General features: G+C 27.5%; 1 protein-coding gene across 5 annotated transcripts; it reads left to right on the forward strand.

Moving 5' to 3' along the window:
• The first annotated feature begins 720 nt into the window (after positions 1-720).
• Positions 721-19114, forward strand: LOC107456423 (nuclear pore complex protein Nup50). Of its 5 annotated transcripts, none has more exons than XM_016074278.4 (7): positions 721-846; positions 4172-4321; positions 5692-6241; positions 6819-7115; positions 10169-10253; positions 13891-14006; positions 18787-19114. In XM_016074278.4, the coding sequence occupies exons 2-7, from the start codon at positions 4178-4180 to the stop codon at positions 18990-18992; spliced, it is 1398 nt and encodes a 465-aa protein (XP_015929764.1). In that variant the 5' UTR covers positions 721-846; positions 4172-4177; the 3' UTR covers positions 18993-19114. The 5 variants fall into 5 exon arrangements, with proteins under 5 accessions (XP_015929764.1, XP_015929767.1, XP_087009319.1 ...); XM_016074281.5 differs by having other exon boundaries at positions 801-862; XM_087153193.1 differs by having other exon boundaries at positions 825-1017.

Consider the following 19114-nt stretch of genomic DNA (forward strand, 5'->3'; position numbering starts at 1 on the left):
GTAGCAGGCAATCGAATCGAAGGGCTTTCAGTAACAGTTTTCTTGTACCGAATACAATATCTATAATTATTAACATATTTTTTACCGGGCACTAAATTGTTAAAAAGGCTCAAAGAGACCCCATACTACAAATAAAAAAAAAAAAAAAATATTGACAAAAATATTGAGAAAAGTAGAAGAAAAGTTAGGGAAAAATATTACTTGCTAATTCTGCATTAAAATATGATCACAAATAATAAAAGGTAACAAAGAATGAAAGAAAAGAGAAAATTTCAAATGAAAATTAAGGATTTAAGATTTGATAAATTTCATTATTTGCGCATAAGCTGTAAGTAAATGGAACTCAATATATAAAATTAAAACGCAAAGAAAGCAAGGAAAAAAAAAAGGAAGAAAAAATTAAAAAAAAAAAAAAGGAATATAAGAATTTAAAAAAAAAAATTAAAATCAACCAAAATTTTTAGAATGTTTTTTATTTTTTAAAAATTTCCCCCCCTTGTTTTCGTTTCATTTTTATCTTCAACTGATTTTATTTAACTTGCAGTATATGCGCTCAGTTACTAAAATTTATTAAATATTAAATCTTAAAATTCTTATCTGAAATTTCCTCTCTTTTTTCATTCTTTGCAGTTTCTTTAATAGGAAAATCTTCACTTGGCACTCAGATGGTATTGCCAAATTAAGATTTTGTAGCTATTTGGTTGCCATTCTTTCAAATTCTTTTTTTTCAATTACTGCAACCACATTCGAGTTACTTCACATCAGTTCTAGTTTTTCAGAATAAATATTTTCAATCTCTTCCGACGGTCGCGGTTTTTTCTCAAGTTGTGGGCTGCGGTACCGGCGGTGAGTAAAATTTGATGTAAAAGTTGTTATTTTTGTAAAATTTTAAACATTTAATTAAAAAACTGACTTTAAAGACTATTTTCTTTAATTTTTAGTAAAAATTCTTTAACAAATGTTTTAAATTCATCATAATACAAGTGTTTTTCCCGTTGATGCTCGTTCTGTGTTATCGTACGATTTCATGTTTTCTTATTTTCACTTGATTTATGCTTATATGTAAAGCTTTCAATAGTTGTAAAGGTTATTGTCTGGAATTTTTTCAGTTTTTCCTAATTACGTACTGTATTTTACCTTCCTTTAATCCTTTGAAACTACCAATTTATAAAAGCTTTAATTAAGTAAGTTTTAAATCTTCGATATTGCTGTGTAATGTTCTATTTCATTCATCGTTCTTGTTTATAGACGAAAGAGTTTTCAAAGATTAATAACATTCTCTCTGGCTTTGATATGCTTCTTATTTACATGATGTATATATTAGACATGTTACTAGAATTCGGTGTAAGAATGTTACATTCATCTACACAAATATATTTGCATTTTGCCTATAAATACGCTGAAAGATGTTATAGAAATTTTTATATTTTCATTTCAAATGTTCCTATAATATTTATAGTAAGTTTTGTTTATTTTTTCCAAGTAAGTTTGTAATATTTGGGCCGAATTTTGAATTTTATGTGTATTTAGAGAAGTTACTTATTTTTCAAACTCAAAACCTGATATTTGTTATGGTTGTTAAATTTGCTTGGCCCGTTTTTAATGAGTAATTGATTTAAGTTTTCTTTAGAATTCTGAACTGATCTGGGTTGCTTGTTCTTCATTCTTGCCTTGTTGAATTCATGCTACTAAGACTTGATTAAATCGAAACAATAGTTTTACATGTTTTAAACAATGTGTATTGGTTCATTATATTAGGACTAGGCCTGCTTTTTTTTATAAAATTTTTGTTGGAGGTGTTAGTTCTACTGATGAAAATTTGTGTAAGTGGTTTGCTAACAAGCCCAAATTTCTCTAAAAAGGATTCCTGCCAATATATATATATTTTTTCAATTGTTTGATATTAAACACTTGAAGTGTGTATGAATATTTTAACCCTCTTTTTGAAACCAGTCAAGATCTGTCAAATTTTCAAGTATTTATTTGCCAAGTTGGTGTTAGTTTGCAAAGTGAAATGTGAACAGGCCATTATTCATGAAAATTTTACTAATAAGATTAGTGTTTAAATTTTGACATGTTACTATATTAAATATTTTCAAGTGTTTTAAATTTTATCATGTTGCAAAAGCTGTGACTGATTTACTAACTGTGTTATTTCTTCATTGAAATTTATTTGTCATTTTAGCAATGATTTTCAAAATTTATTTGTGTATGAAGGTTAAAAATTTCAGTCATTAATTCAAAGGATTGATAACTCAAGGATGTTTCTAACGTTAGTTCTCATTTCCACAGTCTTGTTAAGTCTTAGATTTATTAAATTTTAAGTCTTAGATTTTTTTATTGAGTTACTAAAGTGATTTTAAATGAATAATTAAATTCAGTTAGTGTGGCATGATAGTTTTGGTGAAATGTTCCATTTTGAAAAAAAAAAAGATAAAATAAAATGTTCTGGATAGCATATTTTCCTTTTACTTTGATTGCTAATGCAGGTGCAGATGACCACTATTTATTTTGTGATTACATAGCTGGAAATGACAAGCTAAATTTTAGTGGTCCTAGGCCAACATTAATTTAAAAGCAAAGTATTTGTAAGTTTATAATCCATAATTTTATTTCCCAATAATATTCTGTCTAGTTTTATTGCTGGTGCATATCAGCTAGAGTCAATCCAGGCTAAAATTGGGGAGGTTTTGTGACCTCTTTATAAAAGTCTAATTTGTAAAATCAGTCCCTTTACAAACTTCAAAGTTGTGAAAGCAACTCATTCACTAAGGTTCGCATTATGACGATAATCATACAAAAATGTTCCATAGGTCTCTGAAAAAACTTCGGTAAGAGGATATAATTTCATGACAGCATTACCATGAATCAAATTCTATGTTTGTGAATCATATAAGTGTATTAAGAATAACTTTGTTTAACCAAGTTTGAGTTTTAAAAACATATTAGCAAAGAATTCGAAAACCGTTATATGGTTGCAAAATGTTTTGATTTCAATAAAATCAGTTATTATTTATCATACTTTCTTTTCCACCAACACATTTAAATGCCTAAGGCTAAGAAAAAGAGCCTTAGCATTTAATTTAATAAATTAGTAGCCAATACATGGCAGTGTTTTCATCATAGAAAAAAAATGAGTGAGAATTTCTCACCCTTTCTCAAAAACAGGGTGAGATTTCAAAAAGTTAAGTGAGATTTCTAAAAACTAAAAAAAACACACTCTTGAAAAAAAATCATTTCTTTAATTCTAATAAATTTTTAACGTCTTCTATTTTTTAAAGCATTGAATATTTTTGGTGCATCATCATAAAAGATTTCGACTTTACTAGGTATTTGTCCATCTTACATAAGTGCATAAAAAATTTGAACGTCTTACATGAAGAAACCTTACCTACCGTAAACACGTGGTTGCAGAGAAATATGTTCTGAAAGGGGTTCCGTGGTTGTGTTCTGTTGTTCGAAAAGGTTCTGAACAATACTGGTAAATAGGGAAGCTAGATAACTTGGGGCAGATGTTGAAGATATGAAAGATCCAGGAAGGGAAGTGAAACGGATTTTATTCTAAATGGCGTAATTCGAAGCTTTTTTCAAAAGGCGAGAAATTCGCGAATTTCGAAATTAATTTATAGAATGCGCGAATTTCTCTCGGTAATCATTTCTTAATGCGAGAAAAGAAAAAAATATGCGAAATTCTCGCGTTCTCGCGCTGTAGTGAAAACACTGCATGGTTTCTTTAACTCTCCTTGCCGAGAACTATGCTACCGGACACTTTACCCTCGTATTTTTGATTTCTTGGTGGATGGAGGTGTCCTATTGGGCTTAGTCCTGCAGCTGCACCCAAAGGGCAATTTTCTAAATTAAATAAGATATTGGTTTTTTAATGTAGGAAATGTGTTATGCATATTTCAGCATGACAGTGTCTTAATTACAAGTTGTAGTTATGTATTCTATTTATACTGTTTTATCAAAGGCAATGAAATGTTAAGCAAATACTTTGTAAAAATGACATTTTGCTGTATTGGAATAGTTATAAATAATGAGCTTCAATATGTGTAAAAGTAGAATAAAATCTTGTACAGTGTAAAGATAAAATTATGTTGCACTAATTTTCATCTTGTTCATTGTAAAGATAAAAATTATGTTATAATATTTTTTCGGTCTGATGTTTCAGGAAACAATGGCAAAACGAACTGCAGAAACTGAATTAAATCACGATAATTGGGATAATGATGAAAATTCTGAAGAAGCAGGGACCTTCAAGAGAGTTTCTGACAATGAATTAAAGAAGCGAATTATAAGAAAAGCTAAAAGGAGTTATGGAGTATGTAAAAATGAAAATTGTTTGAAACGTAAATTCTCTTGTATATAAAGTTATATTTTAATTCATCTATGCAATGTTATTGTAATTGTTAATACTGTGTGTTTTCAATTATTAATCTTCTTATATAACATATTATTTTCCTTGTTCGGTTTTGATTGCTTAGCAATTAAAACTTGTTTGTTTTCTCTTTGGATGCTTTACCTATTTTAGTCTAATTTTGTAAGTGTGATAGTTATTACTTCAAAATAAAGTTCTGTACACTGTAGGAATTCTCTAATTTATATCAGTTATCTTCGATTCATGCATATACATTACGATTATTTTTATACATTTCAGTTCTACTTGGAAATTACATTAGATACTAATTATTCCTAGAATTTTTCTTCATGCACAATTATAAATTTTAGTACTAGGAGACATAAACTTGTAAAATGTATCACAAGGAGAAAAAGTTAGGAAAAGAATTATAGTAACCAAGTAAATATGGAGGTCTAAGTCAGAGTAAAAGCAAAAATTTAGGTTCAATGAATGTCCAACTCCATTGAAAAAAAACAATTCTCTCTCCTGTGTTAATTATTAGTCATTAAAATTATAATATTGCTCGAAATTATTATATTACCTGGATGAATTAATGAGTATAACTAATAAAAAAAAATATATATATATAATGCAGTTTGTTTACATGCTATATGGTTTTTACCAAAAACAAGGTAATACAAAGCCTGAAAAAAAAAACATCAAATTATTTTGAATAGATTTTATTTTTTTTAAAATATTCTACTCGTGTCCTTTTCTACATAATATCCTTTTATCTTGATATGTTTATCCAGTTTCATTCCAGCTTTTTTAAGTTTCTTAGTATTTTTAATGGTAATAAAACATTGATTTTGTGCAATGGCCCTCTAATAATAAATCATATTTCTTTAAGCCACTTTTTTCAAGTTTGGAATTAAAAAACATCAACAAGAACAAGTTAAATGAATATTGAAATAATATGGATTTTGTAGTTTTTACAGTTAAAATTTTGTTGACATGCATTCTAGTGAATTTTCCAGTGACTGCAAATACAGTACCCATTTTCCTGAGATTTTTTTGCACTCAATTTTAAGGCAAAATTTATTACACTGTGCTTGACACGAACTATTTTGTGGTTTTGAATTGCTGTCCACTCCATTCAGGAAGAGTCTCTTAAATGGATCTTTATGAATGAATTTTTTTGTGGCCACACATCCACAAATGTTCATCATTTTTGGATGAGATATTCAAGTGGACTATTGCATATATTTGGTTTTGAAAGTTTTTATCTGTTGTATTTAGAAATGCATTTCCTTTATTATTATTTTTTTAAAACTTTTTTTTTTCAATTCTAGGGCACAGCATCAACGAGTAATAGTCCATTTCAGGGATCAAGTCCTTTTGCTGCTTTTTCTGGATTTGGTGCTACATCTACTCCATTTAGTTTTGCTAAGACAGATGACAATATTTTTAGCGAAGAAAGTCGTGTAAAGAAATTCATAAAAGAAAATATTACTAAAATTGAAAATGGCAAATCTGAAATAAAAACTGAAGGAAGCACCACAGAAACTCAATCCCCCGATACCACATCTACTGCCACATCTTCTAATACCACATCATCTAATACTACTACTTCTATTACTAGCAAACCCTCACGGAGTGTAGAATATTATCGTCAGTTGCAGAGCTTAAATGAAAGTGTTTTAAAGTGGATGCAATTACATTTGGCAAAAAATGCCTACAGTGATTTTACACCTGTTTTTAATGACTATAAAAAACATATGGATACTCTTAACGTTACATATCCTGTAAAAAAGAATGAAGCAGTAGTTAATGCAGATAAAGGCAGTAGTTTTTTCAAAACTCCTTCTTCTGTGCAGAAAAAAGATGCAGTAGATTCTAATGGTAAGATTCAAAAGATATGTTTTTATCGACAGATAATGTATTTTTTCTTAAAACAATCTATCATTATTGTTGAAGCAGCATTTTATGTTTTAATATTTCAAAGCTGAATTTAATACTGAGAACTCTCGATAATCTGCGGAATCGAGTGCCCCATTAGTGCAGATAAGTGAATACTCGGATAATCCATAAACGCTTAATAAAGACGCACATCATAAATTTTTTCAATATAAATGATAAATCTTAATATCTTTTATCTATTATCAGCAGTTTTCTTCACATTTTTTTAAAATTATTTCTGTATGAAAAGCCTATCAACTTTTGTTTCTTGGTGTTGAAAAGGCAAGATGTTATTATAATGAAACAGGCGCAAGCAGACTTTAAACTCTAGAGTTCATACACTATTGAAAAAATGTGCAAAACATTGTTCAAAACCTGTGAATTAGTTCTAGTAAATAATTGACACTGTTACTTGGATAAATGCATATACTATGATAAACAACTATTTTTAAGGTCCTTAATTTTTGCACCAATAAAAGAGTTAGAACCCTGTATATATACTTATACCTATGTATTTTAGGGAAATCTGGATTGGCCTTAAATAGTGCTCAGAAGGATGAGACTGATTACGGAGCAAATTTTTCAGCTAGGACTACAAATACGTCAAGTGTTAGCTTTGGTATGAAATTAACTCCTACAGCAACATCTTCAAACACATCAAGGCCTGCATCTAGCTCAAAAGAAGAAGAGAAAGCGCAGGAGCAAAAACCTTTTCAGTTCTCATTTACAGCTGCTCCTAAAACGGAGGATTCAAGTGCTTCAAAAGGTTTTAGCTTTGCTGCATCAGTTGCTGCTGCTGCAAAAAATTCTGAAACAGGTGATATTATTTTTACTCCTTCTGTTTTTATTTTAACAACTTTAAGACTCTGTTTTCAATTTAAAGTTATTTTTTAGAAATCACTGTAAAACCCTGATTAGGCAAAACTCAGTTGCTGTCTACTTCCAATAATCTAGGTCTTCAAGCGGCAGACGTAGAAGTATACTTTTATATATAAGGAAAAAAAATTAGTTAAGTACTGTATAATATTTACTTTTAGCTAGATTGAATATCAAGATTAGGTTTCAAAGTAAACTATAGGGTATCCGCGCACCTGGAAAGTCATGAAAAATCATGGAAAGTCATGAATTGCAGTATTGAACAAAATTTGTCATGAAATGTCATGATTTTAACTATCTTTTTAAAAAAATCATGAAAAGTCATGGATTTAGGTCGCCAAAAAATCTAATTTTTAAAATGGAATTTACCACCTCCCAGGAATTTCATAGTGTTCCGAATGTCTGAATTTGTAACAAAATCCCCACTCACAATTAAAATATAAAATGTTTATCTGTGTTCTTTAAAAATTATGGTGTTCTTTCAAAAAATGAAAGAGAAAAACTTTTCTAGAGGGAATTCTATTTTAAGCTTCTGATTGCAGAATTTTTGTTGTTTATTTTTTTTATTTTATCAATTTAAAATTCTAGCTAAAGCAAGCCAGTCATTGGCGAATTTTTTTTATTCCGAAATGAGAACAGAAAATCAGGAGAATTTCTTTCCTTTCCGATGAACAAGAAAAGTATCTGCAAAAGAAAAGAAAGAAAAAATTTATTTGCTTTTGTATTTTTTTCAGTTATTTTATTGCTTCAACTCTTTCTTTACTCTGTTTTTTAATTTTAAAATCTATGAAGATGCAGAGTATAACAGTTTTAGTTATACCTATCATTTCAATGAAATGTTATAATACTTTTTTTAATTTATTGTTGTGTTTTTGTCAGAGTAACTTTGTTAAGTCATGAAAAATTCTTGCAATTAATCATGGAAAGTCATGAATTTGAAAATCTAAAATGAAGCAGATACCCTGAAACTACTTTATTAAATAAGTAGAAATAATAGAAAGAAGAGTTATAACTATCTTATTTCTTTATTAGAACCAAAATAGTGTCTTCATCATCCTTCATCTGCTGCTAGCATAAAATGAAACAAATCTATTGTAAGTAATAGTGTATTTCTGTGCAAGTCAAACGACTCAAAGAATTTTTCCTATTTAAGTTTATTATAGTGGGTAAAAATGCCCCCTGGGTTATGTTTAAAATATCATAATTGCATTTTTGGTTTTGAATATGTATTTTATATTAAACATCTGATTACCGTTTTACTAATTAATTATTGTGTAACACAGTATTCATGTTTGTTAGTACTTCATATGTTAATACTAATTTATCTTGTATCGCAACACTTTTTCTAACCAATATAGCTTGTTATCACTACTACATATTACTTATTTCTTGGTTATCACACAAATATTTAACTCCCCCCTTTCGAATAACATAACTTATTTTTGTACTATAATTTTAAATTTTTGAAAAAATGTCTGTGATTTTGTTTTCAAAGGAAGCACATGCCTGCTATTAATAACTATGTAACTATGTCAAATATTTTCACTGTGCACTTTAACTATTATTTTTACGTAATACTTTGAAGTAATTTAAGTTAAACATGTAGTTTTTTTTAGTTCTAAATATTCTCAAAATTTTTATAGCATTTTTTAAAAAAAATTTCAGTTATGGTTAAATAATGTAATAAACAGTTAGTTGTTTTTATTTTGATTTATTATTGATTATAAATATTGTTTTTTAACAGTTATAACACAAAAAATTAAGCTAGATCAAGTATATCTTATATTTTTAAGGTTATTAAGATGTTGCAAGATGTTTACATTGTTTTTAATGTAGTCACTATATATAGCTTTTTAAAAAATTTTAGTCACTTTTTTCACTACTTTTCCTGCAATAATCTGTAGTGAGCCCTGATTAATAGAATTACAACATGGTACATGCATGATCTATTTTTAAACGAAAACTGCTATTGGTTACAAATGGTAATGTTAAGCGTATTTTCTTAAAATTAAAATGGTTTTCATTTTATTGCTACAATATTGTTTCAAAATTGTATGTAATTTATGGTATATATATATATATAAATGTAAAAACTTTAAATTTGTTAAAGTAGGTTATTTTTCTCACACCCAAGAAAATCGTGAAATTAGAGAAGTAGTTCCCTTAGAAAAATCCACTAAATCAATAGTGAGCTGAGTTTTTCTTCAAAAATATGGGTGTTTGTTTATCCTAAGGTCACCTATTGATTAATTGTTAAGCATGCATTGTAATATAAACTGAATAGTGATACTATAGCAAATAATATTGATTTTAAAGTATTAAGAGTACCATATTTTAAGAAAAAACAATTATTTCAATAATTTTGGCTATATTTTTTATAACTGATATATATTGTAAATCATGATTATACAAGTTTATAATAAAAGTATTGTGTATGATTTAGTATCTAATAAAATTTACCCATTGACAAAAAAGAAACTTGCCACAGGTTTTTGACAGTTTATGATGCTTTACATGTTTTTGACCTCAAAAATCAAACCCTGTTGCCTTTTTTAATATTTCCCAAATTAGAAAGTTACTTTTACATCTTATGTTACCTTTACATTCTTATTCATTACCCATTAATTATGATAATGTTTTATATCACAACGGGAAATAAATATATCTTAACTAAAATATTTATTAAAAGAAAATTAGTTTGAAATTTACTGTTTTCCTCTTAAATAAAGTTTCTCTTTTATATAACCATAGCTTGACACTTCTCCTTTGGCCTTTATAAACGTGCTCTTCAAATTACTTTCACTGACTAGTGTAGTTATTGTTAATGCTATTATCTTTAATTACTGTGAATTAAATTTTTATTAGTCCCTTTATTATCCTAGTAATATAATTTTAAGGACCTTTTTGTTTTAAATTAGTTGCTTAATAATGCAGTTGAAGTTTAATTAGGCCTTAGTTTTGCTGAAATTGAAACATTAGTTTATTTTGTTTTAGCTGATGCAACAGAAGAAAAAGATTATGAACCTCCTAAGAATGAGTTTGTGAAAGTATCTGAAGAAGATGCTCTATATTCAAAAAGGTATATCGACTAAAATTGCATTGCTTTCTTAATGACTGTATTTTATCATTATTCATTTAAATGAGAAAATTTATGAATCAGATTTTTATTCATGAATTGATCCTTTTAGTTTTGTGGTTTCATTGCTATATTAACTTTTGCTCATTGTAAGTCAAAATTTTCAGCCTTGAATTAGATGGATACTTATTATTTTGAAACTAAGATTTTTTCTTTTCTAATTGTTACAATTGCTATAAATATTTGGGTTATTGGGCTATATTAACTTTTGCTCATTGTAAGTCAAAATTTTCAGTCTTGAATTAGATGGATACTTATTATTTTGAAACTAAGATTTTTTCTTTTATAATTGTTACAATTGCTATAAATATTTTGGGTTCTTCTTTATTTATTAATAAGCATGTTATAGTTGAATAATAAAAAGTTTACTTGCATAAGGAAGAGTTGAACCAGTCCCCAGTCGACTAGCAATTAAAATAAACTCTTTTATTTCACTTTCTATTTTTTTCAGTATTTGCTCGAAATAGCCACCAATAAATACAATGAAGTGAAATGGGGGTATTTTTTAGTAAACTTGCTTTGTTCTGAAATTTATTTCTCTGTGCCATTTTTACATGCAACTTTCTTTTTTCCAGTTTGGAAATTGAATGTTTAATCTGATACAATTGAAAGTTTAATCTGATACAATGTATTTAAAATATAAGGTTTCAGTATTACAAAATCATTCCGCAGAAAGGTAAAAAGAACTGATAAGCTATCGCTAAATTTTTCACATATTGCTATGGAATAAAAAATGTAAATTATATGCTCTTGAGTTATTTGCAAATAACGGAATTTCTATTTTAAATGGGTAATAATTTTTAATTCCTTCAATCAATTTTAAAGTCCCTTAATTTAAGGTTTTTTAAAACAATTTTATCTGTGAAAGTAACTAGTTAAATTGACTTCTCACCTATTGGTAAGGGAATTATGTAATAAAAAATTATAAGGATTTTTTTTTCTACCAAAAATGTTTTTTAATAACATAATTCCAACTTTTGTATTTTAGGAAAGTTGTTTGTAATTTCTTTATCTTCTGTAAATCTCTTATTGTTCCTGAATGAAGATAGTTGTTTTGGAACTATAAAATAAATAGTTTATAATGATAGATATGTTTATGAGAATGAAGTGTTTGCGTTTTTAAACTTATTAATAAAGTAAAACAAGTTTCTTAAAGATAATGCTTGCTAACAAAACGCAGTATTGCTATTTTGTTTAACTAAAATTTCAGCTTTTAGTACCTGCCACAGGTATTATATACTCTTGTTTAAGTTATGAGTTTCAGTTCTGTTGCTGTTATTTTATATCCATTTCTTTTACTTATAATGAAGTTGGTATCATTTCCTTAATACTAAATTTACATTTGTTTTTACCAATTATAAGATAAACATGAAAATATACCAAGCAAAAGCTCTGATTTTTAAAAAAATAAAGAATGGGATAAAAACACATTGTTTCTTTCTTTTTTTTTTTAAATAACTATTAATTTATATCATAATTTATAAACAGAATTGTGAGTAACATGGTTTTACCACAATTTAAATTGTTAGTTGCATTTGATTCACTATCTTTTCTTAACCATTAGTGTTGAATTATTGTTTTAAGATTTTGAAATATAATCTTATTTGGGTTAATGAGCATTGGAAAGTAGATGAAAGAGTTTTTTTGTTCAAAGTAATTCAAACTCTTTTGACTATTTCTGTTAAAAGAATGGCATTGAATGTTTGAAAAACATATTGATACCGAAGCACTTAATTTACGCTACCAATTATGTTGTTTTATTTTGAAGCATTGGCTAGCTAAATTAGAATAAAACATTTAAAAGCACGCCAAAGGCTTGAAGCATTGATTTATTTTTACAATCTAAAAGTACCAATATAATATATTACATTGCACCCATGTTCATAAATTACTAATTAAAAAGAGGGATACTGTTTTACTGGTATGCAAATATTTTGCGTCTTCTACAGTTATATATTTTGTAAGTAGATATGACATAGCATGGTTGCTATTATGAATTTGTTCAGCTTTTTTTCTTAATGAGTAAAATTATTTTTCAAACGGTATTTTGGTAGTTCTTAAAACTTAATGAGAACAATATTTGATTATCACTATATTAATAAAAGAATTATTAGTTCAGAACAATAAGTAAATATTTATATTTCATTTCAGTGTTTTATTTTCCGAAATTTTTTCTTTGATGTAACTTTAGATTTTTTAAAGAGATATTTAAGTCATATGTTCCGAAAAGTCAAAAGTTAATCAATCGAAGTTTTTTTTTGTTGTTTCTTCTAAATGTTCTTTCATATTTTCTATTTATGGTTACGGTTTGATTTGTTTAGGTAATGTTCTCTGACATCATTCTAGAACCTCTAACTCAAAACTTTTAATAATAATAAAACATTCCTTATTTTATTAAAAAAATATGCATCACAAAAAAGTTTCTGTTTTGTTATAAACTTAAATTTATGTCAAGTTGTTGGTATTAGTTGTAAAGTTTGCAAATCTGTGTTACTGACTCTCAGTTCACAAAATATTTTAAGAAGAGAAGGCATTCTACTTTAAGTAGGATATTAGTATACCTTCAAATCTTTATAAATTTTTTCTTTAGAATCTGTTTTTTTCAAATCAAGTCTATAATTTTTTGGCATTTCTTTCAAAGAATGAAGATGCTGACAGTAACTTATTAAGATTATGATGTTCTGACTTAGGGTTGCACAACCTGACCTCTTAACTGTTGATGTGTGGTTCATTCCCCTCTCCCTAATTTCATGGTGTTCTGAATATCTGAATTTGTAAAAGAATCCCCACTCACATTCATGTTTTATTAAAATATAAAATGTTTTTATCATGTTCTTTAAAAATTATGGTGTTCTTTCAAAAAATGAAAGAAAAAACATCATTTCTAGAGTGAATTATCTTTTAAACTTCTGTGATTTCATGATTTTTATTATTATTTTTTAATTTGTTCATTTGAAATTCTAGCTGAAGCAAGCCAGTGATTGGTGAATCTTTTTAAATTCCAAAATTAGAATTGAAAAATCAGGAGTATTTCTTTCCTTTCCAATGAGCAAGAAAAATATCTTTAGATTATAATTCTGCAAAAAAAAAAAAAATTTTTTTTTTTTTGCTTTTGTATTTTTTTCAGCTATTTCATTGTTTCAACTATTTTTTTTCTGTTTTTTAAATTTAAAATCTATAAATATGAAGATGCTGAGTATAACTGTTTTGGTTATACCTATCATTTCAATTAATATTATTATAATGCTTTTTAAATTTATTGTTCTGTTTTTGTCAGGGGAAAATAGTAACTTCGTTAAGTCATGAAAAGTACTTGGAATTAGTTATGAAAAGTCATGAAAGTCTAAAATGTAGCAGATACCTTGTTTATATTTGCATACACTGTACATGCCATTTATATTTGTCTAATAATTTGAAATATTGTAGAATTGATTTAAAAAATTTATCATGTTCCTTCTTTTGTAATTTATCTTCAATTTTCAATTTATATTTTAACTATATCCAAATATAGTTAATTTTCAATTAACTATATTTTTAAGAAAATTTTTAAAAAAAATTTAATAGGTTAAATCCTTTTCAGATGTAAGTTGTTTTTCAAGAAGGGTGAGGGATATGCGGATAAAGGAGTTGGTACACTTTATTTAAAATCTTTAGAAGGAAAGACCCAGTTGCTTGTACGTGCTGACACCAGTTTAGGTAATAAAATTTTCTTATTATTCTTTGTAGAAATATGTAAATATAAAATTTTTACAAGAATATATAGAATATTTCTTTTATAGAAATAATTGAGATAATTTTTTATTGTTAAATTAATTTAGAGTCTTCATCCATGAAATTCTCTTTACATGTACTCTCTTTCCTGTTTCCACCAATGAATATATTTGAATATTTTTTTAGTTAATACTTTTCATGATAAAATTTATAATTTGATCCTTAACAGACAAGCTACTTCACTAGAGGTTAAATATTTATTTGCATCTAAATGTATGTTTAAGAATGTTAAATAATAATAATGATACTGTTTTGTTATTTCAAAGATCGATATTTAACATTCATTTCAATATAATGCCTTGAGATGTGCTTTTATCTATAACTTATTATAGTTCAATTTATTTCCTTAAATGAATGGATTATTTTTTTAAAATTTTACAAAATTTATGTTTATTAACTCCCTAAGTGTTGAGCCTCTGAGTAAAAATGTACTGAAATTTTCCTTCATTGCTTTACTTTCTCATTTAATAGCATTCACTGGGAAAACTAGTCTTTGGATGCAGAAAGACTTGCTGTTTAAAATTCAGATAATGCTAAGCCTAACACTCAGAGGGTTCAATCGAATTGATGTATATAAATAAGAAAAAATTCCTTTCTGTGTTACTGAGATTCTTATAAGCAGATAGGGGTCTGGTTTCAGAGAATCCTGGTGTTATTGTCATATTGATATTGGGAAGAAAAAAATTCAAGGATTATGCAATTTTTGGCCAAACTCTAGAAAAAATCTTAGAACAAACTTGGAAAATAATGAATTTCAGCTTATGTGGTTCAATGTAAATATGTGTAACATCTATCACTTCCTTCTTCCATAGTTCAACACTGAAACCTTTCCCAAAGAAGATATTAGCATTGCACTCAATATTATTCTATATAGACTGGGGCTACTAAGCTCATAAAGATTTTGGGTCTAATTTAGGAGTAGGATCTCTAACCATGATGCTTTTACAAAAGATTATATAACTGCAGATATTCTGATCATAACACTGTATTGGTCCCGATATTTTTTATATGCTATTGCGACACTTTAATTTCGAATCCAGCATTTAAATGTATCACTTTCTGACATGCTTTAATTTATACCAAGCTCATCGTAAATATAAAAGAATTTTGATAGTTTTTTTTGGGAGTTATTACTAAGCTTTTGCCTGTGATTAAAAAAGAAATTCTGATCTCTTTATTACTGTTGGCGCTATGAGCGATTTCAATTGAAATACTATGATTACTTCGGACTCATTTAATGAACTTTTTTCTTTATTGTTAATTTGTTATTTTTGTTTACAATAAAAACTTATTGCTTATGAGCTATCTCCTTAAGTTATTAATTATCACCTATGGGAAATTAGTTTTTAAGGTAGGTGATACCCTCCAAATACTGTAGTTTGACTGCATGCGATTTTTGAATCGTGCATTAAAATACTTACTTTTTACATACTCTATTTGTGCCGATTTTAATATAAATATAAGAGGTTTTTCTAACGTGTGTTTTTTCCTTTCCCGTTATTGCTGCATTTTTACTTGTGATTTAGAATATCCTGATATTTTAACAACTCGTGAAATTCAATTCTGTTTTTTTTTCTTCTTCATAATTTAACACTTTTGGGACGAGTTTTTTTTTTTTTTTTTTTTTTTTTACAACAGAAAAATTTTGGTAGCATAAACTATGAGTAGGGCAGCATTATGTACGGCAGTGCCATCTATATTCTGTGAATAAAAATACCTTCAAAAATATTGGCAGGACTGGTGGGAAAGTATCCCATTAGACAGAGAAGCGTTTCTGTCCCAAAAGAGTTTTTTGAAATTTTTGGACATGTGTGTCCCATTAGGTGCAAAAGGGTTAAAAAGTAATTACCTTTCTTAGCAACATCAACACCTTCCCAAAAAGAATATAAAAAAACCAAACAAATTTGTAAATATGAATTTATATTAAACGTCCCTTTTGAAAAGAAAATAATTCAAAACACGTGCATATTTCTTTAGTCCCATGAACTCCTGCAAGTTTAGCAATGCAGCCCAATCTATTTTTTTTGTGGTCATATGATTTAAAAATCACATATCGCGATTCATATTTACGCTTTTTAAAAATGATACGTTTTGATTCTCCTCGCAATTTGAAAGTCACACATCGTAATTCATATTTATGTGATCTTAAAATTGTGCATCGTATTAACATTGCCGAGATTTAAAAATCATCCATCACAATTCATATTCCCACCATTTCAAAACCACATATCGCGATTCATGTTCTAGCGTTTAAAAGATCATACATGTACTCTTCTCACTATTAAAGTATCATACACTGCAATTCATCTTCACGCGATTTACAACCACATATCTTTTTTAATATTCACGAGTTTTAAAAATCATACATTGTGAGTCTTCTCCTAATTTAAAAACCATACATCTCGATTCATTTTCATGCAATTTGAAAACCTCGCATTGTGCTTTCAATTTACGCAAATTAAAAATCACACAGAGCAATTTGTATTCAAGCAATTTAAAAATAGCACATCACTATTTGTATTCACACGATTTAAAAATCAGGAAAGGAAGAACACCATCTGGGACAGATTCTAAAACTGATTAGGTTATTGCCCTAATTTTAATACTGCCCACAACAGCTGCTTTCCAGAATGAATTTTGCCTGTTCAAAATAGCAGAGCTGTCTTTAAACCAAATCATTAAATTTTAATTTATTGACTCGAAAAAGCTATCACACGATCAAGTAATAAAATTATAACAATATTTAAAAATTTTGCAAATTACTGGCTAACAATTAAGAAATTTTTTAAACCATTTTCTACCTACTTAGACCATTTTATATCATTTATCATTATATGCCAAAGAAATTATTTGTATATTATTGAATTTTTACTGTACAAAAGTGTAATCAAGATAAGTTTCATAAAGTGATGTAAATTTTAATTATTTGTTAAGATATGTGTATTAATTGTAAATAGTAAGTGTCATGTTAAAAAAGTATTTGTCATGAAAAGTTGTAAGCAAGTACCTTAATAGTTTTTTTATTATTAAGGAAAATAGTTCCTTCAAAATAAATGTTTTCTTTCTTTCTTTTTCATCCCTCTCTCAGCCCCTGCCTCTTATAATTAATTTAAAATAAATGTTTTGAAGTTTAAAGTATATTTCCTACTAAATGTTAAATCTTATTTTTTGCTGAAGGGTAACTAGATAACTAGACCAAATAACTAGAATATTTATTTTTTTAAAACTTTAATTCTATGCACACATTTTTTAATGTTAAAATTTATATTTAAATAGGCTTTTGCATTATGTAATATGATAAAAAAACATGAATTTTCCCATGGTTTTTAATTATTTTAATTTATCTACATTTTATTTTGGATAATTTGATTCTGATTCTGTTTTTTTTCCCTAAGTTATCAGTTTAGCAGTTTCTAATTTTAAACATTTAAAAGTATTTAATTTTATGCAAAGATATTACAAGGTTAACTGACAAAATGAATTTAGTGCCTAGAACAATACTGTTTGTACAGCAATTACTTCCTACAGTTGCTGCCAATATGTATATCTAAATACTTTGGCATGTGGCCCTTCATTGGTCAATCTGCTGTGCATGTGACCTTTCACTCAAAAAGGTTGTGCATCCCTAATGTACATACTACAGGTTATTTTTGAATTCTTGAAATAAGCTTCGATTATTAAAATAAAGGACTTATGTTTAAGTAAAACTTCGAAGTTGCTGTGATATACAGAGTGTTAAATTATTTCATGAAGTAAATGTCAAATCAAAAATCTAAAAAATACATTTATGAAATATTTTTAAATCGTGCATTCAATGATACCAACCTAAACTTCTTTCTCTCCTCTTCATCAGAGAACACATTTATTTGGAATAATTTGTGGGAAAGGGTTCAGTTTGGTGTATTTATGGAAATGTTTTTCTAATATCAATTAAGTTTATTTTTGTTATGCTGACATCTATTTCTCCAATCAAAAATTTTTCGGTATTTTTCTAGTATGCAATTTACTTTACTATAGTTACTTTATGGATCTATAAGGTAGAAAATTTTTGTTGCGATATTTTTTAAAAGTAAAATTTATACTAAGTAAAATAATTACTTTAAAATGCAATGCATACGTTACATAAATAATTATTATTTTATCAATGATTTAAACTTATATTTTCCGATTGTCATGCAACATAGCCAGGAATTAGAAAATGTCGGAAGATAGATAAAATTGTAGAAGAAAAAATGTCTAAAAACAGCAATTTAAGTGGCACCACCAATTTTAGTGGTAAAATAATTACACAGTTAATTTTTTTTACACATAATTATATCAGTTTCAATCATTTTTATAGACTCTAAATCTTATTAAGTGATCCATATTTTCATGATGCCAACAAAAGTGTCATTTCCATATCAAGAAAATGATACTGACTAAAATTAAAATCATTTTTAAAAAAATCATGTACTTTCGATAACAATTTCGAAATCACTGGAGGTAACCTCTTAGAGCGACCAACCTCCATCAGCGACCATTTTACTGTGCGACGGAAAGTGGTCGCTCCCGAGAGGTTTCACTGAACTTATGTTGAAGGATTACCGCCAAAGGTTGGTGAATTGCTACCAATGGTACAGCGTTAAAAAACATTAACGTCTTAAAGACATTTTATGTTCTACTCATTCCAATTGTGTGATTTGTAAAAGTTACATTTTTATTTCAGGTAATATATTGCTCAACATCATTCTGACTGCTTCCCTACCAATGTCCAGGACTGGTAAAAACAATGTGTTACTGGTTTGCATACCTAATCCACCAGTGGATGCCAAAAAGACAGATTCCCAGGAGGCTATTCCCATGCTGATAAGAGTTAAGACAGCCGAAGATGCTGATGAGCTGTTGGAAGCTCTTAACAAACACAAGTCTTGAGATGGACTGATGATTTTAATTGTAACTAGTTTCTTCATTCCTCTAAAGTTGATACATCATAATGTGTTTTTTTTTTATGTATGTGTAAAGACTGTCATTGTTAAATAAATTTTTTGATTATA

The sequence above is a fragment of the Parasteatoda tepidariorum genome, chromosome 10 (assembly GCF_982258835.1).
Source record: "Parasteatoda tepidariorum strain Cologne lab strain chromosome 10, Ptep-v5.0, whole genome shotgun sequence".
NCBI lineage: Eukaryota > Metazoa > Arthropoda > Arachnida > Araneae > Theridiidae > Parasteatoda > Parasteatoda tepidariorum.

Excerpts from the sequence above, each read along its gene's own strand:
- LOC107456423 (XM_016074278.4), top strand. The coding sequence starts at position 4,178 with ATGGCAAAACGAACTGCAGAAACTGAATTAAATCACGATAATTGGGAT. Across the intron at positions 6,242-6,818 it reads AGATGCAGTAGATTCTAATG|GGAAATCTGGATTGGCCTTA; the intron begins GTAAGATTCAAA and ends TATGTATTTTAG. Across the intron at positions 10,254-13,890 it reads GATGCTCTATATTCAAAAAG|ATGTAAGTTGTTTTTCAAGA; the intron begins GTATATCGACTA and ends AATCCTTTTCAG.